Source organism: Nyctibius grandis, chromosome 5 (genome assembly GCF_013368605.1).
Source record: "Nyctibius grandis isolate bNycGra1 chromosome 5, bNycGra1.pri, whole genome shotgun sequence".
NCBI classification, from domain to species: domain Eukaryota; kingdom Metazoa; phylum Chordata; class Aves; order Nyctibiiformes; family Nyctibiidae; genus Nyctibius; species Nyctibius grandis.
Genome location: NC_090662.1, coordinates 27,062,065 through 27,088,666, shown reverse-complemented (window position 1 = coordinate 27,088,666; position 26,602 = coordinate 27,062,065). Strand labels below are relative to the sequence as shown.

Below are 26,602 nucleotides of genomic sequence, written 5' to 3'. Positions count from 1 at the left end.
TTCATATCATTTTGAGCTTCCATTCTTCAATTTTTTATTCAGCATTGTCCAATGACATTTGAATTGGACTAACATATTATACTAATAAGATGGGGAAGGAAATGAAGTGCTACAACAGAAACTATTTGTTCCTAGTTCACACATCCAGACACAAACGTCTAATTTGTTTGTTAAATGCTGCAGAAAATTGTGATTTCAATCACCTTGTTACTGCTATTTGTACTACCTACTTGTTTTATTTGGATTTTAGGATTTTTCCTGGCCCTTCTTCAGTAAAAGCCTTAGAAACAGTATTAATTGTCAGCACATACCTCAATACCCTGAAGTGGTTATACAGTCTATAGATTTGCTTTCTCTACTAGGAACTGGTAGATTCAGGGTTTAATACTGCATAAAGTGCAACATGAAGGAGAGCCAAACTCAGTTTTTACCTCCTCCTGTCAGCAGGAGGAATCCCTGCATTCGAATCAAACCACCAAAGCATTTGAATCTACATCCATAATTCCAGAACCATTTTTTTTGTGAAGGGACAGGACCCATTCTTGGCTATTGAAAAGTTTTTATTTGAACATGCATGGTAAAGCTACTTCAATCCAATGAATGAAATAATATTGCTCTACCAGGAAACGGAACTGGTACTCTTTCTTTAAAAGCTATATTCAATATAGTTATCTATATTTTCTATATTTTTAAAATTAAGCACAAACTCCACTGTTCTGCTGGTCAAAACTTAAGCTTTCAGCAGTAGTTCTTTGTGCAAAAGATACTATCTAGTTGTCCATTCTTTTTAATCAGGTCATGGCAGTAAGAGGTTTTGAATGATTAAAAGAGGCAAATATTATGCCCATCCTTTTTTTTTTTAATGGCGATTTAACTTTGTATTTGGTCACACTTTGATTGGGAGAGTGGATCAGGTGTCTCCAGAGGTCCATTTTAATCTAAATTATTTTATGGCTTTATGCCTTGCATCATACTGAACACAACAAAAAAAGGGTCCAATACATAATGTTTCTCCAAGACCCTGCAGAATATTGAACTTAGGAGTTGCATACAGTCTCCTAAGTAATTCACTTATATAGTGACAGCTGAGAGAGTCAGCTTCCCCCTAGGCTTGCCAGCTACCTAAGCAGTAGCAATTAATCAAACAGTCCACTAATAAAGCACACTGGCTGCAAGATCAGCACATGATCCAGAGTAGATGTAGAACATATTTATTGCCTAGAAGTGAAACTCCATAGGGTAGCTTGGGATATGAAAATATAGGAGAAATATTAAATATCTAAGGACATTCTCAATCAACCACAAGATTCAAAAGCAGCTGGCTTCCATTCATGTAGAACTTACCAAGGGCAATGATGGTGATTTTATAAATCACTGCAATTATCTTTTTTTTTAAGGTTATTACTGAGTTACTACCTATTAATGTTTTGTGAGGACTGTTTACAAAATAGGGCACCAGCTCAACGTCCTTTGTGAGCCCCCAGCTTGTGAGGTCCAGCTTTACTTCCTTTATGCTGCCTCATGACACATATTCAGGGCTCAGACAGTAAACTGAGAATTTCTTCAACAGAAAAGGATTTTCAACAATTACAGAGTCAATGGCGCTGAGCCCCATCTCTCTATTTTCCACCACCAGATGAGGGGGATGGATGGAGCAGAACTTTGGCAAGTCACAGCTTGTGTACAGTCCCTCAAAGATATTAGGGACAGAGTTACGTCACGGTTCCTCTTACTTACTTCAAGAGTGAGGCAACCTTAGGATCAAGCAAACAAAATATGTTTCTTCAGTCTTCCTTCTTTCTGCATATTAGTATTTTTGGAAGAGAAGAAATTTGGCCCACAATATACATTTGTCTTCCAGAGCGCTCAATAGAAACTAGCTATATTCAAAACTCCTTATGGCACGGGAAGTAGATCAGCTAAATTTCACTATTCCATCAGTCCTATGGCTATACTTTTAAATACCCATCCTTAAAAATGCAGACCATGGCCTCCTACCGCTTTACTGGAGGCAAGCACTACAACTGAAACATATGTGGCACTACAGATTCAACTCCCCAAAACAGCGCTGAAATGTGGCCTCCTGACTTATTCAGCCTGCACAAACACACAGAGAGGTCCAGCACGAGAGCTCAGACACATTCAGACCAGATCCCTTCATGTCACAATCAGAGCACTGCGACTGCTCCAGCCAGTCCCTCTTGTCACTCCTTATAGCTGAGTCATAGCAGGAAGAATATAGCTGACACATTTCCTTTGACATTGCCTGTTCTGGTTGGAAGACAAGACAGGACTATTCTCCTGCAAGCATGTACCTTATTCCATTTTTCCTCATCCCTGAGTTTTGCTGAACCTGATGTTCTAGACCAGCACCAGATAGCATCAGACAACCTCAGGTCTGTATCTACAATATTTTTGGTCAGTGAATCTATGTCATGCCTGCACTGAAAATAACAATATATAAATTAAACCATAAACAATTGAAAACATTCACAAATTAACTTAAAAGCCAGGTCCAGAAGAGGTGGAGAAATTAAATTTAAAATATGAAATGGAATGAAAATGGAATTTAAAGTAGTACATTTGAATTAATGAATAAGTAAGGAAAAACCCCCTCATTCTGGCTAATTAGAGACTTTTACAGAATATTCAAACTTTTTTGCTCGTTCAGGATGTTGTCTTTAGCCAAATGGAACAGTAATCCACAGTGCTCTGCATGTCTAGCCAAGGTGTCCTCTGAGTTGTCCTCTCCTGAGACCAATCAAGAAAAACAGACTACTACTCATAACACTTTCCCCTTTTCATATCTCCCTTTCCAATGCCCAATAATAAAAGGTTAAGCCAAAACAACTGAAAATGAGGTAATGATGTTCCTAAGTGCTTCCTCTGCTGGAAGCTGAAAAACCATAATCAGCAGCAAAGAGGAAACTCATTAGCTTGGGAGGAGGAATAGCTGGCTTGCAGTGCCTTTACTTTTATTTTTTGATCTAAATACAATACATGGCCATTCCAAGAAGTTACTTGCTCTTCAGTAGGATGTAGGTAGGCTGATTCTTAAAATACTACCTAAATTCCACAGTATTACAAAGGTAACTTAATTCTACCTGCAATCTTGAATGTTAATTTATACACATTTTATAAAATACAACTTTAAAGCTCTATGTTTAGGGAAAAAGAACATGAAGAAGTGCCTAAAACAGAGCCAGCATCTTGGCAGACCTCTTCTCAGACGCTGTGTGGGGTGGCTGAAAGCGGATGATGGCCTTACAAAGGCCGCACTGCAGTGGGGACACCACTCGTCCTCACTTCTCTTGAGAAGCAGCAGAGCGACAGCTACTGCTGGCAGGTGCTTACAGCACATGTCAACCTCAGTGTTCACTGAACACTTTGAAAACCTCACTGGTTAGTTTAGGATGTTATACATACTTTGCCATACACACCATGAACCTTAATACCAGAAGATGTGCAAGGAGGATGAGCCGATGGCTGAATTTCACTATACTCGCACATTTTTTGACAATACAGTCTAGGAATTTATTGCTACACCAAAACCTTCATTTAGAAAAGATCTATCACTATAATCCCCCAACTAGAACCCATATTTATTATATGTTAGTGTCCTGGTTTGGCCTAAACCAGGCCAATTTTCCTTTCAGTGATTTTTACTTTCAGCTAAGCCTCTTCTAAGTAACTGCACTTTCTGAAACTAGCTGCATGTTTTGCAGACAGTGTCTGCTTCTAGCACTGGTAATGCTCGGAGTTTGTAGTTATCGCTGAGGCACCGGTAGGGATGTTATGCAGAAAGGCTCTTGCTGTACTTATTCTTAGAGAAACCAAGGTCACTGCTAAATTCCTCACCGCTTACTAGTGAAGAGCCGAAGGGGGGTCGCACCTGCAGGGAGAAGCGGACAGGGCGGGTGACCCAAAACTGACCAATGAAGGTATTCCATCCCATACACGTCATTCTCAGTATAAAGCGGGGGGATCACGAGGGTCTTGCTCTCTTTCTGCTATGGCCGGTGTCCAGGGAGGACTCCGTCTGTTTTCCTGCTGCCCCCGATCCCGATCCGTGCATCCCTGAATTCAGCTCTTGACCGTCGCTGGGCCCAGCCTGGGCCTTCCTGGAGCCTGCCCTGCAGTGCCGGTGGTGATGTGGCTGACATCGGGGGAGCTCGATCTTGATTTTGTATATATTTGTATATATTTGATTATTCCAATATTATTATTATACTTTTTTTTTCATTATTATAATTTATTAAAACCGTTTTAACTTTCCAACCCGTAAGTCTCTCTCTCTTTTCCCTTTTCCTTTCCTTTCGGAGGGAGGGGCAGGGAGGGTTAACAGAGAGCATCTGCCACAGGTTTAATAGCCGGCCCAGCTTTAAACCGTGACAGTTAGTTATAAATTCAATATGCAAAATACATGAATTTTAATACGTACAAGGTATTTTTACTGGATGGGGCTGCTAGAATACAGACTGTAAGAAGATCCCATCTAAGATTATAGCAACTCTTAACTCTGAAAGCTATTCTTTAAAAAAAAAGTAACCCTTGATAGTTGGGGAATAACAGAAAGGAGCTGAGTAGCAGAAGACCAATTAGTTTGTATTCAAAGCTGAAACGACTTGCATAAGCACATCAGGAGAAACCTAGCATTATTATTGTAAACACAAAAGGTACCAAAGCCAAGGATTAAGAGGAATTTTGTCAACTTTTAGGGGAATTAGTAGAAGCAGAACAACAATCATAATACTCAGCAGACAAGTGCCAGAAGTCTGGCAGAGCACAATCAACTCCCTTTTTACAAGGAGTCACATGGAAAAGATGAGGGGTAATCGGTACAAGTTAATCCTGGGGGATTCCCGTTGGACACAAGAGGAAAATTTTTCACAATGAGAACAATCAGCCATTGGAATAATCTCCCCAGGGAAGTGGTGGATTCTCCAACATTGGACACTTTTAAGATTCAGCTGGACAGGGTGCTGGGCCATCTTGTCTAGATTGTGCTTTTGCCAAGAAAGGTTGGACTGGATGATCTTTGAGGTCCCTTCTAACCTGGTATTCTAAGATTCTATGATTCTATGAACTCTTGCAGTAATTGATCTGAGTGCTTGTTAGGAGTGTTTAAGTCTGTCACAAAACTTGAGAAGACAATACTTGGCTTGAATTCATATTATCAAGCTTTGCATCTTGAATGTGTGTTTTTTGAAGTCTTTCACATTCATCCCTTCCTAACACAACTTTAGCTAAAATAAGGTTCTTCTTGAGCCTTTCTCTAATGTATATGAATGTGTCCTCACACAGAAATTTGGCCTGTAACTATGGGAATATTCCCACAGAACAGGGCTCGTCTGCTCTATTTTTTTTTTAAGAAAAGAGCACTGAAGTGTTGGGGAGAAACCAAAAAGAAATACATATTTTTTCAAACAGACAAAGAAATGGATGTAATTATATTCTTATTAACCTTTTACTATTTTTATGTAACATGGATATTTAATCTAATGACAATATTTGCAATCAATGATTTTCAGAACCAATATACAATGAGTTAATCAAACTCATGCAAAAATCTGATGGGCTGCCTCACTTTACAAAACCATGATCTAAAATGAAAAATCCCCACTGCTTATAAATTCAGAAGAGTCATTAGGTTGTTTAGGGTATTAAACACCATTCATACTATGACAGACCTTTGCCAAGTTGATTTTGTAAGTTACCAGGTTTAAGACTGCTACGTTTTAATGCACTAGAAAGCGCAACTCACTAGCAGTCCATGCTTGGCTCACTCCCAAGGAACAATAATTTCCAACTAAGAGGTCATAAACACCATGCAATCCAAATACAGCTACACAGAACACTAGCAAGGCCATGCAGAGCTGACATACAGTCAGAAGGTTATTGAAGAATACACACGTGGAGTCATACAAAGAAGTCATCCAGGTTGGTGTAGTAAAGCTAGGTACTTGTGGAAGATTAAGAGGCAAACTTGGAACTTTTGGAAGAGCTACATTAGGAAGACTGTTGCTGATGCTCCTGTGAAGAAATAAACAATGTAGGAACGCAATAAAAAAAAGAATATTTAGAGGACAATGGGGAAGAACACCTGATTAGGCAGAAAGCTATAGGCAGGTGCTTTGCTCAGATCTTGTAGAATGCACTTACTTGACAGGTTGCCATGACTCTTGTTCAAGACCTCTGTGAATGGACTGGGCAATTGATGATTCCATGAGATCGATGTAGCGGACGACCATGGGAACAAAAATTTCTTGCAAGTGCTTGTGAAACTTTCCATTGCACAAAAATGCTTTAAAAACAAACAAAACACAAATAAAAAATGCCATCCCTTTCTCTATTTTCCTATAAAAAAAAGTATTTCTTAAAATGTTTTAGTACACAAAAGCATTTTAAGAACAAGATCCGGCTTGTCTGTCTAGGAAATACAGTTCATAAAAGATAAATTAAGTACTCCATGAGGATGCTGCAGTATATTTTAAACTGTCACTGTAACAAAAATTAGGCACATACTGAAGTTCTTTGTTGAACCAGAAGGCTTTTGCATCTTCTTAAAATTAATAGCATACTTTGCTGAATTTAAGCCTTAGCAATTTTGTTCAATATTTAGACACCAAGACAGAACAAAAAAAAACAAACCAAAGAAACAGTATTTGAACGTCATTCAACTATTTTTATTCTACTTATGCTAAAAAAAACAAAGGTTACAGTAAAACATTCCAGCCTCACTAGGCTATGTGCAAAAATATAGAGGTATACAACATTTCCTCCAGATTACTTAATGCAAGAAGGCAACATGTGACATATGAGTGTTTGGGGGAATAAGAACAGTTTACCCATCTGCTCTGTGTCCTCAGGAGCTGGCAAAGTCCTGCACCATTGCCTACAGCTACACAGGACATTCAATGAGCTCTTGAACAAAAAACATGTCTTGGTATGCCTATGGATGTCCATACATAAAAGTCTGAAAGGCCAGAGCTCACCACCAGAATCCCAGCTTTTCCCATCCTGACATGTGCACAAACCTCATCAAGACCCCCGTGAACAAAAGTACCTCCCAGCCAGCCTGTGTTCATGTGAAACTCAGCCTCAGCAGCCAAGCTTGCCTCTCTTCTGCCCTCTCAACTGTCTTGCAAAATTTTAAAGGGCGCTAACTCTATGCTTCCCTTCGGAAAGTTTGCTAATTCTCTGGTGCAATTATCTCAAACTTTAGAGTAATTGCAGATTTATAACTATTTAAACGAAGTCCTGAAAACTAGTTGCCCAAAGCACTTAGGAAAGCTGACAACATGTAACACACCTAGAGATATTCTCTTGCTTTTTGAAAGAAATGGAGTCGATTGGTGAGCACACTATAAGCATGAAGCATATTACCCAAGAAAAGTAAAGTAGCTACAAGCAGCAGAAAATTACGTGCTTCACAGATGGGATTTACTGCATGAAAAACTGTATACACAATGCAAACTGAAGATGCTTAAAACCTGAAAATTAGTTAGCCACCACCACTGGTTGTCCCTCTACTCCCTGAAAAGTTCTCTTAGCAATTCCTAACTCTTAGCACACTAATGTCCTGTTCCACCAAGGGAGTATATCAATTTCATGTTTTGAATGTGGCTGTGTTCACCCATTAATCCAGCACTATTATTAGGATCTATAAGAATATTCCCATGTGTACATGGAAACCACACAGGCAAGCTGAGCCACAGAGAGAAATTTTCATGATGTTGGTAGCCCTCCTTTTCTCCTACCCATATTCTGTTGTTTTAAATTCTCTTGTGGGTTTCTCCTACCACCTATTCCTGCATCCAGGCTTCTCATTTGATTTGGATGAGTACCACAAGTGCATTTTGAGGACGCTTCTTCCTTTTCCTAAGAAGAAAAGGCTGGATCACAGGGCTCAAAACCCTGGAAACCATCTCATAAAATTACAATCCCTCTTGTTCCACTACTGATAGAACTTCATGTATAACGTATAAAAATAATTTCTGTAGCTTCCAGATACTCCTTTGCCTTCCATTCCTGAATGACGTCTGCCACAAACTGAACAGGGGAGAGATGGAGACTATGGTGAAAATCTGTCATCAAGTTTCAGCTCCCTATTGCTACTTGTATGGCAAGGAAGTGCCTTTGTTGCTGAATGTCTGGACAGTAATAGTATTTTTTTTTCCTTAAATACAATGATATGAAAGCAAGAACTATTTTCTTGAAAACATCCTTGTAGAGTAATGGGAAATTATGTATCAATCACTTTTACCTAAGGAGACAATACTAATGCGATTAGCTCTCTATGATTTTGTTCACCTCTTTCTCTCTTGCTCAGAATTTTGAAACTTTTTGCTAATTTCAACCATATCACACACAGGGGTGGAGATGATAGATGTATGAAGTTTCATGAAAACAGGCAGCTAGGTAGCAGGCAGAGATTATTAGGGTTTCCACTGAGAAAAAGGCAGCGGCATAGGCTCATCTCTTATTAAACACTCGAGAATCCACCCTTGGGAGCACCTATGAGTCCATTACAAACATGCTCCATTATTTACACTGCTCATAGAACTACTTGTTAACTAGCTAGTTCTGGCATAATTATTTATACATCAGGCACTCAAAACAGTGTTCTTTTTCCTGTATTTATATATCTTAAAAATGCAGCATCTGTGACCAGCAACAATAACAACTGAGAAGGATTTGGATATTAACACAAAGGTTTTCACAGTAAACAGCTGATGAAACAGCTGTTTGAGAAACAAAAGGTGGCTGGTATCAAGCTATATATTAGGCTGATTTTTCAAGGCAACTTTGAGCTCAAACCAAGAATACTACTGTGTCAATTAAGTCAATATTGCTGCTTTATAGGGAATCAGTGAAGACTGGCATTAATCAGGCAATCACCACAGTTACTCAAACGGATGAGCTGATAGTTTAGTGTTTTCTGAGCACACTGCAGAAATTCTCTGCTACAAGCCCTACTCTGGGAATTACAGTAATAAAGCCTCATGGGAAGGAGGGTGACTCTTGTTATTCCATAGTCAGAATGAAATTTAAAGAAGTCACGGGCAATAAAAACTGTTCAACTTAAAAAGCTGAATCATTTTCCTAACATCCTGACACCGGTCTTTGCAGGGAAGTGAAACTTCCCAAAATAATGCCAAGACTCTTACTATGACTGCACCTCCACAGAGATCCCTCTGTATGTGGGCACACACACGAGAGCACTGTCTCAGATCAACAACTCGGTGAGCATTCTGTTTTCCCAGGGCTGAGGACGTGGCAGCTTTGCTTTACTCATCTGGAGATCTCCGTCAAGGATTACTGCAGGGTAGGGAAAAAACTCAAGAGCACAGGGGTAAGTGATGTATCTGAGTATCATCAGCAGACTCATGGCACTCTACCCTATGATTAGAATTGATCGTGCCAAAAGGTACCACCCGTGCATCAAAGCAGATGGGAAACAAGTGATCCTTGAGGAAATGCCACACTTCAAATCCCTCAACTACCACTTGTCTTCAAAGCTATGTAGCTTAATTCTCCATTGTCTTGTCAATATAGACACCCCACATCCTCTTCATATGAGCCACCTCATATTCACACAAACAACATCAAAATAAAAGCCTATGCCAGGGCAAGCTAATGCATAGACAATATTAACGGAAAACGGATTATAGAAACGGAAACAGATCCCCAGATGAAAAAATCTTTAAATACTGAAGTTGAAGATGGAAGTCATGCAATTTTTATATATTACGTAGCTGAAATATATTAAAATATGACAAGAAAAGACCAGAGATGAAAAGTACAGTCTAATAATGCAGCACTGCAATTAGGTTTCTCCTCTAATAGCAGGAAAATGATCTACTGTGCTTGTGTACAACAGAAGCTGTGAGTCTTGTTTTGCTTTTACTTATACAGGCACAGCTTAGGAGTTATCCTGGAGTCAGCGTGTTACGCTGTCCTTAAGAGCTTCTGCAGAATCAAAGGAAAGGAAGAATGACACAGGTTAACACAAGTCTCTTTTCCACTGACAAAATTAGCACTTTGGCAGACAGTCTATAATTATCCTGCTCTCCATAGGATTCTCAGGAAGGCACCACTTGGATTTTCTGGCATATTTTTAAATCTAAAACAAACCCAGTAAATTTCAAGAAGGAAATTTCCTTGGGGCTCCATATTCTATTCGTGGCAGTTGAAAATCACCAAATAACCTGTAAAAAGAAAGTTTATATTTCCATTCATTTCCTGTTTATATTACATTCTGTCTCCACAGAGCATTTATTAATCAGTTACTTAAATTGTGGTGAAAATTGCAATTGTCTCAGCTTATATACAAATTGTTGTGTATTTTTACATACAAGACACACTTTAAAAGTGAATTTAGAGATGTACTATGTAGAAGCAAGCTAAAAATTTATTTCATCTTTACAAGACAGAGCGACATGAACAGCTTATTGCACAAATTTCTTGTGCCTAATACTCCCATTCAGTCAAAAAAGTTATTGGATATTCTGGTAAGCAATAACGCAGCCTGAGTTAGCTCTCAGTATCAGTAACCAAAACATGTAGCTCTTATCTGAAGGCAGGTTATGATTTCAAACCAGCTCCTAATAGGACTGAGCAAAACTCGTAAGTCCCTGATCTAAGAAAAGTTTCCCACTACATTTAATGAGAAGTGTAAGGTTTGATGAGAGGCATTGGTGTGGGTATAAAGTTTGCCCTGATTACCTTAAACACAAATTGTTTTCTGTCTCCACCCTGTAGCTGAAGATAGGGGCTATGATGTTATACATAAATTCTAGTACAAAAGTGATGTACAGGAAGGTGATGCTGTCTTTGGCGGTGTTTGCCACTCTGCTACTAGCAACAGCAATAGTGGAAAAAACATATCCAAGAATTCCTGTTTGAAATCAATAGTCATGATAATAGCAATGGCTTTCAAGAGGCTAACACTCAACATCCTGATTTTTCTAAATCAGCTTCATCAGACCGTCTACGGGTGTACCATGGCTGAGTTAGAGCAGGTACACAGACATTTCACTGAGTAATACTTGACGGAAAACGAAGATTATGAGGTAACTTTATAATACTCCTAGTTTTGACTGATTTGTGCCGATGTAGTAATGCAATAATGCTGAGCAACAGCACAGTACCTAGTGTCAGTAAGTGACACCTGGAAAGCAAACTTGGCAAGGAAAGGAGCAGAATATTGAATATACAATTGAAAAACCTCTAAAATAAGCCAAATACATAGGCACTTCATGTAACCAGGCATATACCACTAAAACATCTCTCTGACACCGTCTTAAATGAAGAGGAATTAATATATGTCTGTCCTGAGGCACTAAAAACTTGATTAATCTGAATAATCAAACTACAGAAAGTAGATTGCCCTCTAGAGCAGGCCCCTTCATAACGTAATTTATAGGCTCTGTGGACAAAAAGTTACACGGTCATTACAGAAAACAAGACACAATCCTGGGACAACCATGTACTTCATCCCTCTATGTATATCCAATTCTGGAAAAAATAATTTCGTTATCATAGAGAGATATTGGGTACTGTTATCGCTGTACAATCTGTAAAGCTTTACACAGTCAGGAATAATTGTGTATGAAACTTTGGAGATCATTAAAACGTATACTATAAAAGCAGACACAATATTTTTTCCAAACCTTTACATTTTGAAAAATCACAACAAATTTATCTACAATCTATTACTCATCTCCACACTAAATGTCATTTTTTAAATCACTTTTTGTTATTTGTTAGCTCTTGTCAGAAAAGCTGAAATATTTTATAGGATAGGAAGATCGTACTCCTCCATCCATTTTTTTTAAGTAGTTCTTCAGTTAGACTTAACAGGAAAGCAATCACTGATGAACTTACTGAGGAACTCTTAATTGGTGTGGAATAAGGTCAGAAAAAAATGGAGAAGTTTAAAGTGACTCAAAATGGAGGCCTTCATAACAGAAATGTGAAGCTTCAGTCAGGACTCCCCTCTCCTCCCCCATTTTACTTCATGAAAAGTTATACACTGTATTGGAAAATGCATTTTTTTCTCATTGTTAAATGAATATTGGCTTTGAAGTATTTGGCTTGAATTTTGTACAATGTTTTGTATACTATGTAATACAAGACATTTGATATTATTTGAATAGCAAAGACTATGCATTTTCATTATCTCATAGTCTTTCTGATATTATATTTTAGTGACATAGTTATACAAATAGTCTTACATGTAAGTTTCTTTTAATGCTGTAAATGTTGGATTGTTTCTTTATTGTTAGGAGTCCGCTCATGTCAGGTTTATGTGAAAACTGACTCCTGCATCCAAGATTTAGAGCTCATTTAAAGCTCTTGAGATAGAATAACACGCAGGTGTCAGTCCTCCAAATTTCACTGAAGATTAACCTAATATGCAATATGGTGACCTAACAGTTCTTCATTTGAAAGAAATCTGAAAAGTAATCTCTGATATAGCCAGAGACTGAGAATAACCCAGTGGGATTTCCACCTCTTCATTTCCTAATGAGTTTTTTGATAATGAGAGGTGACTTTGCCAGTCACTGTGGGCTCTATTATGGCTAATTTACTCCACTTCACTCTCCTTGTTAATTATTAACACTAGCCTTTTTATCCTCATGAGACCACATTCCAGTTTTTCCCTTTTTAGATTTTTTTTTCTAAATCTATCTTTATAAAGGTGATTGATAGTTTTCAGGAAAAGGTTTTTACTTAGGGTAAAGCCAGAATTATTTATTTCAGTTTGGAAGACTGTAAAATTGATTATATAAGCATGGGGAGCTCTTTCTAATGGCTTTAATGCACTTGTAAGGTGAAAAGGCTGTTAATTAAAGAATAAGCACTGAGGTATGTGCCACTTGGGAATCAGTTCTCATTAGAATGGTCACTTGCTGACATATCCACCGATTAAAAGGTGACTAATTTCCACAGTTGCTTTCCAATAGTTCTGGGGAAAAAAAATGTATAATTTTCCAGATGGCTTTCACTTGCCAGAAACTGTCATTTACTATATCTATTACCATTAGGGAATTACTGAAACTGGTATACAGGTGTGACATTTCATACAGCAGTCCTTTCGTATCCTTCAGTTAAGGTGTTATAATCTTTCTAATAATTGCTTTGACCTAAAAGTTTTCATAAAATGTCTTTCCTAAGGCTGTTTTAATCATTTAGCATTATTATCCATTTAATCTTTTAAGGAAAGAAAAATCAGTAGCCTACCAGCAACCTCTTTTATGTGAGGACAACCCTTGTTTGTTTCTATCACTTCTCTCAGGTTGGAACCAAAGCGCAAAGGAACACAAACGACACAATAATGTAGTTAAAACCGGTGCCACAAATCCTTCTTATAAGACTACTGTAAAATACCTCCACAGCTTTCAGAAACCAAATAATTAAGTGCACAAAACATCACAACTAGAGATGTGCTTCCTAAACTGAAAATGTAAGATGGTAGGAAAGACACTTGAATATAGGCTTCAGATTTTTAATCTGGATTTTAGATGATCAGACACCCACTTAAAGTAATGCAGACTGCACCTTGCAGAATTCTCTTATGAGAACTGCACCAAAATGGAACAATTCCTTCTGAGCCGCCTTCTAAATTGAGCTTAAATTACCACCAGCATGGCAATTTTAATACGTTTCTGTAGTTGCAGTTTGTCCAACTAAGGAGCCAGATGAAACTTTCATGAATATCTTAAAAACAAACTAAGGGAAACACTAACAGATGCATTTTCTTTCACTAGGATAACATGATGTCCTGGTTTGGCCTAAACCAGGCCGATTTTCCTTTCAGTGATTTTTGCTTTCAGCTAAGTCTCCTCTAAGTAACTGCACTTTCTGAAACTAACTGCATGTTTGCAGACAGTGTCTGCCTCCAAGACTGATAACGCCCGAAGTTTGTAGTTATCGCTGAGGCACTGGTAGGGATGTTGTGCAGTAAGGCTCTTGCTGTACTTATTCTTAGAGAAACCAAGGTCACTGCTGAATTCCTCACCGCTTACAAGTGAAGAGCCGAAGGGGGGTTGCAGCTGCAGTGGGGAGCAGACAGGGCAGGTGACCCAAAATTGACCAACGAGGGTATTCCATCCCACACACGTCATTCTTGGTATAAAGGGGGGGGATCACGAGGGTCTCGCCCCTTTCTGCTATGGCCGGTGTCCAAGGAGGACTCCGTCTGTTTTCCTGCTGCCCCCGATCCCGATCCGTGCATCCCTGAATCCAGCTCTCGACCGTTGCTAGGCCCAGCCTGGGCCTTCCCGGAGCCTGCCCTGCAGTGCCGGTGGTGACGTGGCTGACTTCAGGGGAGCTCAATCTTGGTTTTGTATATATATTTGTATATATTTGATTATTTCTATTATTATTATTATACTCTTTTTCATTATTATAGTTTATTAAAACTGTTTTAACTTTCCAACCCGGAAGTCTCTCTCCCTTTTCCCTTTCCCTTTCCCTTTCCCTTTGGGGGGAGGGGGGGGGATAACAGAGGGCATCTGCCACAGGTTTAATAACTGGCCCAGCTTTAAACCGTGACACATGAAAAAGAAATCATCAGGAATATGGCATTTCATGCATTGCTAAATGACAGGGTATGGAAACATAATGCACGAAAAGAGACCTCTAAGACTGGATGTTAATGTTCTTTCATTCTCTCCTAGACCACACCCACTGTGGTGCAATAACACTGACTTTCAACAATCCTGTTTAAGGTTCCGCTTTAGTTTAGTGGCCCTGTCCATTTGTCCCTTTCCCTCCATGAAGTTCATCATCCACTGTGTTACAGTGAATTGCACATTTGCTAGTTTCATTATATGCTGCTGTGGCCAACAGGTACTATACTGAGATGACCTATATATTTCAATAAACACTTGTCAGCTAAGGTTAACAATAATGCAATGATAAATAATATAGGTTGCAATATGTGTAACCTCGAAGAAAAGCTCTTGAATACTATTTTCCATTCTTTCGGTCAAGCAGTTTCCATACACAAAGCTAAAATTCTTGAAAGCTATTGAACTTCCACAGAAATGAAATGAATTTTCCAGGAAGAGTTAAAAATGATTTCTTGCATTTATAGTAAAAAAATCAAATTTTATAATAATTGAATCATTCAATAAAACCAGCATTTGGATCTCTAAAATAATTAAAAAAACAGTAGGTAATTTTCTCATTTTTTAAAAATAGAATATGAGTAAACATATAAAACATAACATATTTTATTCTTTATGATGTCTTAAAATGTTAGGTGCAATTCAACGTTTTTAAATTAATACCTAATCAATTTTATTTGGTTACATTGGTTATGACCTTAATTCCTTTATTAAAATCACTTTCACACAAAACATGCCTAGGACATCACTTAACTACTATAAAAAAAAATTTCTCTCTTCAAAGGAGAATAAAAGAAAGATAATATGGCTATCTCAAATTTTGGTGTCCAACTCAAATAATGATATAACAATACACCAAGTGAAAATAACACTCTGATTTGTTGTGTGTATCTTATTCCATTCATGCTAAGCCTACAATACCTTTATAGACATAACTAGTCTGAAAGTAGTTTACATGAAGCCTTAGAAGGAAATATTAACTACAATTTTATTTAAGCAGTATAGATTAAATATGAAATACCAAATACATATTATGCTGCTTGTACATCATTGATTTAAAACCGAGCAATTTGTGAATACCGAATGGTTAAGGGATTGCCAGAATAAGGACTGAAATGGTGCAAGGATAGAGAGAAACTGTTCAACTTCAAAGAAATGGAGCACCAGGATATATATCATAAACATAGGCACTGTCACTTTTATTTTGAGAATTATATTATTTAGAAACATGTTTCTAAGGTGTGGGCACATTTGAAAAAACTTATGCACACAAAAAGTAAAAAACTTAAGATCTTACTGTCATTTCTGAGGGCATTATTCAGCAGCTGGAAAAGTGGGAAGCTGTCCCAGGAGTCCTGCGGTTGTGTCTCGAGTGCTGAATCCATATCAACAGAATACAGAGACAAAAACTTCTCTGCATGCTCAGCCAGTAATTCTGGCCACCAAGCGAACGCCTGCAAACATGACAAAATAGAATTACTAAACACGAGTCAGAAAGCAGAGAGATGTGTTGTATCTATGGCAAAATACATTCGGATATGTCACTTCATGTCCTGTCTCATTTGGGGAGGATGAACAGGCTAAGTGAAAAATGTGAAAATATTTTATAAAACCTTGCATCAAAACCGCAAGAAATCAAATAGATTATGCTGGGAAAGATGATATAATTAGAAAAAAAATGTAGCAAACAAAAATCAAAAAAGGAGTATAAATCCCTGCAACTCTTTTTGCCAGAGAGCAAAGAAAAGAATGAAGGCCTCGTCCTTGAAAAATTACGGTATATGCTTCTTTTGATTTCATTCAATTCTAAGGCTATATGTAATCAGATTAATTTATTTTTCAAATAAATTCTTGTGAATACAGTTTGCACTCATTTGTTAATCAGAAGGGATGGTTTTAGTGTGAAATTTTATTCCTTAAAGTCTAAGGGTTTTTTAAATAGATACAGAGTGCTTTTTAATTACTATTTTTATCTTAAAGATGTCGGCTTCTCCTGAGGAAGGCATCCAGTTTTCCTTCCACCAATGCTATAAATACTTCTTTAGAAATTCACTAATGCCTATATTAATTTTAAGTAACTTAACAACATGTTAGAATACACAGTTTTCTTTGGTAAAAAAATAGATTCTTAGGTAATCTAGCTTAAAAGAAGAGATGAAATCTGTGACAAATTGTGTGTCAGCAGCTAAAGCCAGCTCCCTGTTAAAGACAGCTTCACATATAACTCTTGTACCTTTTTACTGTCACTTAAATCTAGGCTTTAAAAGGTCAGAATTGAAGCTGAGTATTGGATCAGAGGGAGCTGTATGATCCTGGAATTGATGAATGGTGAAGTGATCTTATGAAATAGGATGAATATCACACACTGCTGAGAGTTTTGTTGAGTTAACAAAAACACCTGACAGTGAGAAATACCTACACATACTAGGTAAGAAATTGTCTTTGCTTTCAAACTTAAGCCCCTCATTTTGAATATCTCAGTTTGAATATTTTTGAGTTACCAACATGGGACATATGTAGCTTGATCTATACAAGTGCCTAGTTCCCACAACTTCAAATAAAGTCATAGAAATCCTCCCTTGCATTTCTGAAATGCAGATCCTAGGTAATGTAGAATTATGTACACAGGTCTGAAAGGCATCAAACAAAAGAGAAATTCTGAAAAGTGGTGTACAAATATTTTTTTGCATCCTGGACTTTCTGATGCCTGTCTGTAATTCTTTTTGACATGGGGCAAATGGAGAAAAGACGAATTGGCAAGAGGTTTCAAAGAAATGCTGAGCATCCTCTGCTGTTACTAAAAAGTACTTTGCATGTTGAGGATTGAAGGATGCTGATTGACACCATAGTGAAAAGGACAGATGAGGCTTCAAAAATTTTGGCAAGAGTTAGAAATAGAGTCTTTTTCCTCAAACTGGATGAAGTTTCTTGTTAGTAAATCCTGCCTAAATGGGAGCTCATTAAAGTAACAGACTCCTTACCCTAGAAAATAATTAAATGCAAAGAAATAAAGAAAGAAGGAAATAAATGTATACAGGCATTGGCAAGTGTCCCTTTTAGGCAAGCAAAACTCTTTTCAGAAAATATTGCCAAAAACTCAAAACAAAGCAAAACCAAAACCAGAAAACCAGCATATTTTCTTTCTGTCTTCTTCCCCTTTGCAAATGACACTTTGAATCCAGACAGAAATTCTTCTGACCCTCTCAAGAACTACCCATCATTGCTTAGGCAGCAAGGAAGAAGAATAGAAAAACAAATACTACAGCTAAGATAGTTTTTCAGTCATTATAGATACTGTGAAAACAGGCTAAAGGCAACTAGCAATTCGTGACACACAATTCTAAGAGAACAAAAACATTGACCGGATTAAAGGAAGACCGAAGTTCTTAGATTCTAGAAAGACACACAAATGTGGCAATACAACACCAGAAATCATCAGAACAATTTACTCTACACATTCAATGCACAGTTCCATGCTATAAACTGTGGAAAATAATGCTTAGATCATCAGGAATCACATACCTCTCTTCCCTTTGGGAATCCCAGAAATTTGGAAGTGTTATGAATTAAAAAAAAAACAAATTAGTATTAAAAACTGTGATATACTATTTTAGAGATTACTGATCCTTTTCGACAACTGCACCATCAAACACAACATTTACTTAACATTATCATGTGAAGTCACCATACTTAATCTTCAGTTTTCAATAGGGAATGTATAATTCTGTGATCTTGTTCTCAGACATATTTTAATATTGAAATTCTGCATGCTCTATAAATTTCAGTAAAATTGAACATTTATTACATGAATGAAGGAAGGGGAAAATAATCTTAAAATTATCTTTATTCTTTTCAAGCTCTCTTAGATTAGACTGAAAACTTTTGCTGAATTGATTTTTCTAAAGGCACATGCAATGTATTTACCCTTCTGAAAAATATCACATCTCTGACTGCAAATAAGTAGTATGGAAAGTAATCTTTGAACAGAGATGTTTAATCATACATGATCTGTTTCTTCTGTGTTCTTTTCCACAGAAGTCTAATATTCTTACAGTAACGCAGGTCCTCAAAAGACAAAGACAACAATATATACACTTTATTAAGTAATCATTACAGAGAAACATAGTGGCAACAGTAGTGTAGAACAGGACCTCCAGGGAATTAATTTCAAATCATTGAAACAGCTGTTTCTTCAGTGTAAGATAAAACATCTATAACAAGTTCACACATGACAGATGTAAGCTAAAAACTAGATTCCATAGTGTGATATAAAACCAGATGTTTTGAATGATTAAATTTATAACTATATATACTAAATCATATTTATCCCTTTGCATATTTTCCCCCAAAATATTTATTAAGTTTTTTGAGAACATTTTAAAAACAATTTCCTGAACCTTGGAAAACTGTATTTATTAATTAAATGTTAATAATATTTACAATTGTGTGTATCTGGTCAAGTTTATTTTTGTAATTCCTTGATATAAAAGGTGACATAATTCTAAATATACTAAATATTATGGTTTCTGTAACACGAAGCAAAAGACTTGCGAGTAAGAAACATGAAATTGTTCAGTTTTATTTCTTCTACCTTATAGTGCCATTTAAAAAAGTGCAAGTTTAAAAGCAGTACTTTTCCAATCAACAGAAGAGCAATGTGAATGTGATTATTATACCCATCATTATTTTTATGTTAAAATTAAGATCTACATAGCATGACGAAAACTAGCATTCAGCTGTATTTTCTTTCTATTTTGAATGAGAGGTGAAAAGTTGGAAGGAACAACTGTATATGGCTATGAATGGTTTCCATACCATTTCACCACCTCCAGCACAAAGATGCTTTCTCTATTTTATGCTCTTTAATTTTCATTTCTAAACCTACAGTGCATTCAAGCGAATTCAAGTAGAGTTTTATTTCACTTCACTTTTCATAAGCCTCAAGTCGATCATTCCTCTGTAAATGTGAACTGCCTTAAACATATGTCAGAAAGTAAAGCTAAAATGTTTCTTGACAGAATTGCTTCGCATCAGGGGAGAAAAAATCTAGGAACAAATCGTTCTGTACAGCAAATGCAGTTACGGCCTCACCTCTGAATGATGTTCTTCATTTTGCTGCAATACTTCGATACAGAGTTCTGCAAGGTGAAGAACCTCTTCCAGTTTTCTAGCAGGTGTTGCTTGGTTCATGGCCTCTATATGAATATAAAATGCAAACCAAAATTGCTTTAATTACAAATAAGATTCAACAGTAAGAGAAAACAAGGTCAGAAAGGAATGGGAATGGTGCAAAGTTACAATTTTCTGAAGTATAAGCAATTTCACGTGTTAAGGACAATCATTTAATACAAGTAAATGCAGCTGAATGTCCAGATCACTAGAAAGAGAAAATATTTAATTCACAAAAGAATCACTCATCATTATAAACATTATCAGATTTAATATGTGAGAACTAACAGGTGCATCAATGTATTAGATGATCAACTTCTGCAACAAGCAAGTTCTAATTCTCTTCAAGGTCAGATATACAAACACAGCAGACAGTAGAGACCTTTTTTGCTATTGTACTGTCAGTACAATGCCGTTCTCGCTAGATGACTCATTGCTATCACCAGCAAGATTCATGCATTTTGCAGCAGTCAAAAATGCCAAATGTTTCATCTAAACAAGACATTGCATTTTAGGCGTATTTAAAAATAAGAAAAGTACAAAACAATAATTATTCAAATAAGTAATTTTCTACCTGCTGTTCAGCAATAAGAGTGAATCTCCATTCTTTTCAGTACCATAGTGAAAAGTAGTGCTATAAAATAAAGATGTTATAACAGCCTACTAAAAACTCCACACAAAAGAAAACAAGGACAAATGCAAAAGTTATAAATGACATGAGGATCACTCATTCTATAGAGCAGACTTTAAAAAGAAAGCAAATAACAAAGGTAAACCAAATGTAACTAAAATTCTTACAGGGCAATTAAACTCAGTTCACTTTTCAACTAAAAAAAAATTACAGGACCAGATCCCATGGGAGATAAGGGAAGAGACCAACTGAATTTTTTTACAATCGTAGTTTGATCAGTGGAAGTAATTTGACCAACTACGTAATTTGTATCATTAGGAATAACTTCAATATTAGTTATCTGAGCTTGTTGACTTAACAAAGCTCTTGTCCCTAAGAGTAAACCATGGGATGGAAATGATATTGTACAATATAATCATATATAAAGTATGGTCACATTAACCAGGTTTGCAGAGGACTTATGAAGCTGATAACATAAGGTGAGTGAGTGTCTCAGGAATCCTATTTTCTCATTTTCTGCACATGTTCATGGATCACATGAATAGCAAATCACACGAAGATGCATCTTCATATGCAGAAAATTCTGCTGACATTTCTTTCCCACTTCATGCATTCATCATGACATAGAACATGAGCTGATTAATTAGAACACTTACAGAATCTCCTTGGTATCAGTAAGAATATCAAACTGCATGCCCTAAATATTTTTAACACATAACATTTCTGGCAAGTCAAAATTTTCAAACACGTTAAAGGCAGGTGACCTTGTCCAGCTCTTCATCACTAACACACTGATGCATAGTACCTTGATGAAATACATAGCTTTAATGCAATTTTTGAAGAAACATTGGATTAGAACTTCCAGCACACACCTACTTAAAGGTGACTACAAAACCACATCGTTTTCATGCAAAAAACAAATCAGGCAAATTAGTTAATGAAGTAACTAAAAAATTCTTTTTCAAATCTTATTAAAATAGACCACATAAGCAGGCATGTTGAAATAATATGATTCCCAAAACCATAATCTAACTCAAGAAAGACTTATTATATGAACATGGACCAAGCACAAAAAACATGACAGGACACAGAACTACATTCATAATGTCAAGATCACGGTTATTAACACTGTACTGAATTTGCAAATCTGATACTGTAGAAAAATTATATTAATATAACCACTACTACATTAATGTATTATGCCAAGTAAGATTAGAAAGGATTGGTCCAGCCTCTATTATTTAGGTTGTAGTATTAAGACTGCTACTGGATTCAGACTTAAACAGTGGTTTCTATGCTTATCCTGGACTGAAACTGTTTCCTCTAGTGGTTGGTGTCCTCCCCTCACTGAACATACAGCAAGTGCTATTCACACAGCTGATACATCACCATCAGTATTACTGATGTTAATGAGTGTTAGGAAGAAACCAGTGATATTAATACAGAGTATGACTGGCACATCTGATTTCAGCATAAACAACCCATTTTATTACAAATTCAACCTGATCTTAACAGACCTTACCACTAACCAAGTCAACAAAATAATTACATTCATAATTGCATTCATTCCTAATGAAACTAACTAAGCTGTAAACTATTCAAGAATTCTAACCTAGAAGGGCTCCTCTAAATTAGTAAGAAAGTAATTCTGATAATTATACTGAATCTGATGTTGCATTTTTGCATTGGAGTAAGTTCACTTATTCCACACCTGGAATAAACTCAAGCCCAAGGCAGGGGATTGGACTAGGTGATCTCCAGAGGTCCCTTCCAACCCTAACCATTCTGTGATTCTGTTCAAATCCTGGACGAGCCCCCAAGATAGCCTAAAAATGGCTATCGAACAGGCATCATTATCAGTAGGGAGAGCACGAGAAAGACCACAGATTTACTAGCTAACTGTGAGATTATCCTGAACCACCACTGTGACGAGATCATGATGAAGAGAAACATGGTCTCAGGGAAGTATTAATTCTATTGAGCAAGGCACCAAGGAAATGCAGTTCTGGTCATCTGTGTTGAAGTGATGAATTTTGATCAGAAATGGCATTGAAAGGATAAGAATTCTGAATTTCAATCAGAAATTGCATTGAATGGAGAGTCTGGGTTTTTTGTGTGTTTGTTTATTTGTTTGAAAAGCATAATAAGCCTAATAAAATGAAGGATGAAAAAGGGGTTCAGAAGTGCTCCCGCACAGGCAATGTGGGAATACAGTGTTCCCACACTGGGAACACTTGGGAAGGAGAAGACATACTTAATGATCAGGGATACTGCTGGCATAAAAATAAATCAGTCATGATAAATTACTTAAGCGTAAATTGCAAGGATTTCCATCATTATGGGACTAATGTTCAGGAATAGTTTTTTCAATAGGATTAGTGTGTTTAGGAGGAACAAGAGAACGGAAACTGTAAATTTCCCTTCGAGATGAGTATGGCAAGTTTCTGAATGACATTTCATGGTAGGAATGACTAAAAATGTGGGACAGATTAGGCTCAATGAACTCCAGTTTCAAGTTTGCATGAAATTCCCTATGCTATTTATTACTTTACTCCGAAACTATTTATTACTTGCTAAAACCACGCAAATTACTCTTGATCCTTCATACAGCTTTCGACAATATTTTAAAAATCATTATGTTCCTGTAAGATTTATTGATAAGAAAAAGTGGCAGCGAATTGCACTCACTCTGCATCCTTGGACAAATCTCTAATTTTGTTGTTATTTATTCACAGAATAAATCAATACATGCAATTTCATTTGGATGGTACATGCTTCCCTACATTTTGCTTAGGCTTCATCTAAAGCTTTGTTTTCCATCTGTAAGTTATAACATCAGCTAGACTTCTTCTCTGTAACTAAGGACCTTTCACTTTCCAAAATCTAGTGAATATATGTTATGGATAACCACTATTTACACGAGTGTATAAACAAGGGGCTACGAAGTAATTTAAGAGAAAAAGAATGAAATGTTAACTTTTTTTTACCAAACAAGTAGTATGGTTGATATATGAGAACCAATAAACTGTTATCTGGAAGTTTTAGAACCTCCAAAACAACTGAGCAAAATATTGTGCTTGTCTTTGTAAGTATAAAAAAAATTACAGGAATGGAAATCCGTGCTGTCAGTTTTCATTATATTCATGATGTCTTTCTCTCCATAATTACTAAGGGTTGTTAAGATGTGTTTACACTGCTCAAACTAACAAGTTGCAGCAGGAGACGAGTCAGTAAATATGCTGCTTGACATTTTTTTAGAAAATAAACAGAAAAAGCCATCAATCACCTGTTTTCAGCTTCACATTCTGTCAAAACGAAAAAGCAAGCCAGGCTTTGCAAATACTGGATGCTTTCTCAAGTACGCATTATCAGTGAGTCACATCGGTACCGAGAAGAAAATATTGTTAAATGGGCTAAGTTAACTGACTAAAACGCTACTGAAATGAAAAGGTGACTGCTTCATGGACTGATGGAGCCTAGGGCTACAAGGGACTGACAGATGATTCAGTCTGACCTCCTGTGTCACGCAGGTCAGAGAACTTCTCCCCATTCCTCCTTTCTCGAGCCCATCAGGATGTCTAAAACCTAACAACAGTATGTCTAAAACCTAACTTAAGCTTGCTTTGCAGAAGAGAGTTTATCCTTGAAGACAAATGTACAGTTCACCTCTTTCTTTTTCTCCCCAGCATGTAAGCTGTTAAACATGTGTGTTTAATTTCTCACTGGCACTGCTGAGCACAGGAATCTGCTGATTAAAGAGGTGATTCCCCTTCTCGGGTATGAGTACAGTGCAGCTAGGAGGTACCTATCCAATATTTCATCCTTCCTCCTTTTCTCAAACAAGCATACGCAGATCAAGACACTCAAGAGAGCTAAGCTGTCTCCAGGCCAGAGGGTCTCCCACAGACCAATGTCAGGGATATTGGAAAAAAGGCAATTATGCTGAGAGACCCCAAGTTCATAGCCCCAGTGGGCTTAGAGGTAACTTCACAACCAGACAGCTAGATGCGGCTGGACACTTCTGTGGTGATGTTGCAGCTTAGGATTTGGTCCAGCTCATTTTATGCCAGACTGCAACAGAACATCCAGTTTGCATTTTGATCCTTCACATAAGACAAGTGGCATTTGTTTTAATGTTTATTGGCACTGTTGCTCTGGTTGCTGGCAGCACTCAGCTGTTATGCTACTTGACATTAACGCTACCAGCATTAAAGCCTGGAGAAAGCGCAAGATGTCTACTAACGAAGGTGTCTGACCATTAACTAATTAGTTTCTACGCATGTGCCAGAATTAGACCCACAGAAGGGCAGATAATGCGATGACTGTTGGCTGTCAAACTCCTTCCAGGATGTGCTGCACACACAGCAGTGCACGGCCTGAGCAAGTTTTGGAGTTTCTGAAGGAATATTGCCTGTTTGGATACTGTGCAGAAGGACATAAATCTTATGTACTTCTTTCCAAATCCAGTTGTAGTGCATGGAGCCTAAATGAGCTAACCTTTATTCTGTACCAGCTCTCTTGCCAAGGAATCTGACTGATTCTCTCGAAACAGCAGCCTGAGAGTTAACTCATATTAACACAGAGGGGATGACAGGGAAGCCTTGCAGCAAAGCAGGTCATAATATAATTTGATAATACAGATACATCATAATTTGAGCGGTATGAAGCCAACTCTGCTCTAGTAGGGCCCATTAAATCGGGCTTTTTGACATGTGAAACCAGCAAGATTGCTTCTAGATTTGTACCAAAAGCAGTATAAACATCAATAAACTGCAGCTAATATATGTTACTAGACCTGAACTGACCCTTCAGAGTTAATCTGCAACTGGGATAATCCACCCACAAATAATTTCAATTTAACTGTGGTGTATTTTCTTGCAAATTGTCACAGAATTAATTCTGCATGAAAAAGTAAGGAGTGGACATCTGGGAGGACATCCTATATTTTTCTGATTAAAAAAAAATCTAGCCTTATATAAATAATGGGATTTAGCTTTAGTTACGAAGTTGAAACCAGTCTTTCCATAATTGCTTTCTAAGAATTCAATAGGTTTTTAAATTCTAGGGACAAAAAAAATTTTTAAGTTAATTACCATTATCACCTACATACAGAGAGACTATGAGATTTGTAGGAAGTTAGAGTTCACATCTCTTAGTCTATAACCTATCATTTTATAAAGTGGGTCACACTACAATGTTTTCAGTTTTTTAAAATGTATCATAGTATTCAATGGAATTACCTTTATGGAACAATCACAGATTTTTTTTTTTTTTAAAGGAAATCTTTTGGCTCATGTGAAGCTGGAAAAAAAAATGAAACAACAAATTTGAAGAGGTAAAAGCAAAATAAAACAGGCAGAGATGAAAAGAAATTTCAATTTTTAACTACTGATCAATGGCACCTAATTTATGATATTTTGTATTCTAGTTTTGGCTACACAGATACTAGCAGTTGGTATTTTCTTCCTTTCCCTCACTTCTAATTTCTCTTCAAAAGGGGAAAGAACTAATGTTCTCAGCACTTTCTGTTCCTGTGGAATAAAACTCAGAGGTAACAAACATGGCAAACTCAAGAGCTCCATGAACGAAGGGACCTGAATAACTGACATCCTAGACCGAGAGAAAACTGGCACTTGAAAGTAGAGACTTAGTAACAAACGTTTTTTAAAAAAATCTAATAATTTTAAGAGTCTAAATTTTAGGGAGTTACTGAAAGATGACAATAGCATATCTAATGCCAGCAGGTAAGGAGGAAGGAAAAGTGATGTTAAAGTAAATTTTGAAAAAATGACTAAATTGAGGACATAAAATGAACAGAAAACAGAATAAAATGTAACACAGATTTGCAAAACAATGTTTCACTAGACTTGTGCAGTAGCTTTTCCTGATAGAATATTTTCTTAGAAAGAAAGTCAGTAGATCTCATCTATTGTGACTTTACTAAAGCATTTGATACTATGCCTCATGGGGGAAACTACCAGTTAAGCTGAAGAAAATGAGGATTAAGAAACTGTGTGTTGGATAAAGAAGCTGCCTCAAGAGAAAGGCAATGGGTAGTGCTGAGAAAGAGGAAAGAAAGGTTTCATGAGGAAAACCTTGAAGACGCATCTTAGGGCTGAGCTGCTTCAATATTTTCACCAATTACTTCAGAATAAATATTAGG

The 26,602-nt window shown here is 36.9% G+C and overlaps 1 protein-coding gene across 1 annotated transcript in view; it reads right to left on the bottom strand.

Annotated features, from left to right (window-relative positions):
• Positions 1 to 26,602, bottom strand: part of CADPS2 (calcium dependent secretion activator 2) — a 337,802-nt gene that overhangs the window by 47,566 nt on the left and 263,634 nt on the right. Inside the window, exons 17-19 of the mRNA XM_068400325.1 lie at positions 19,731 to 19,834; positions 15,937 to 16,093; positions 6,163 to 6,304 (exon numbers count right to left, since the gene is read on the bottom strand). Of these exons, the coding sequence (XP_068256426.1) occupies positions 6,163 to 6,304; positions 15,937 to 16,093; positions 19,731 to 19,834 (403 nt within the window). The remainder of the gene's footprint in view (positions 1 to 6,162; positions 6,305 to 15,936; positions 16,094 to 19,730; positions 19,835 to 26,602) is intronic.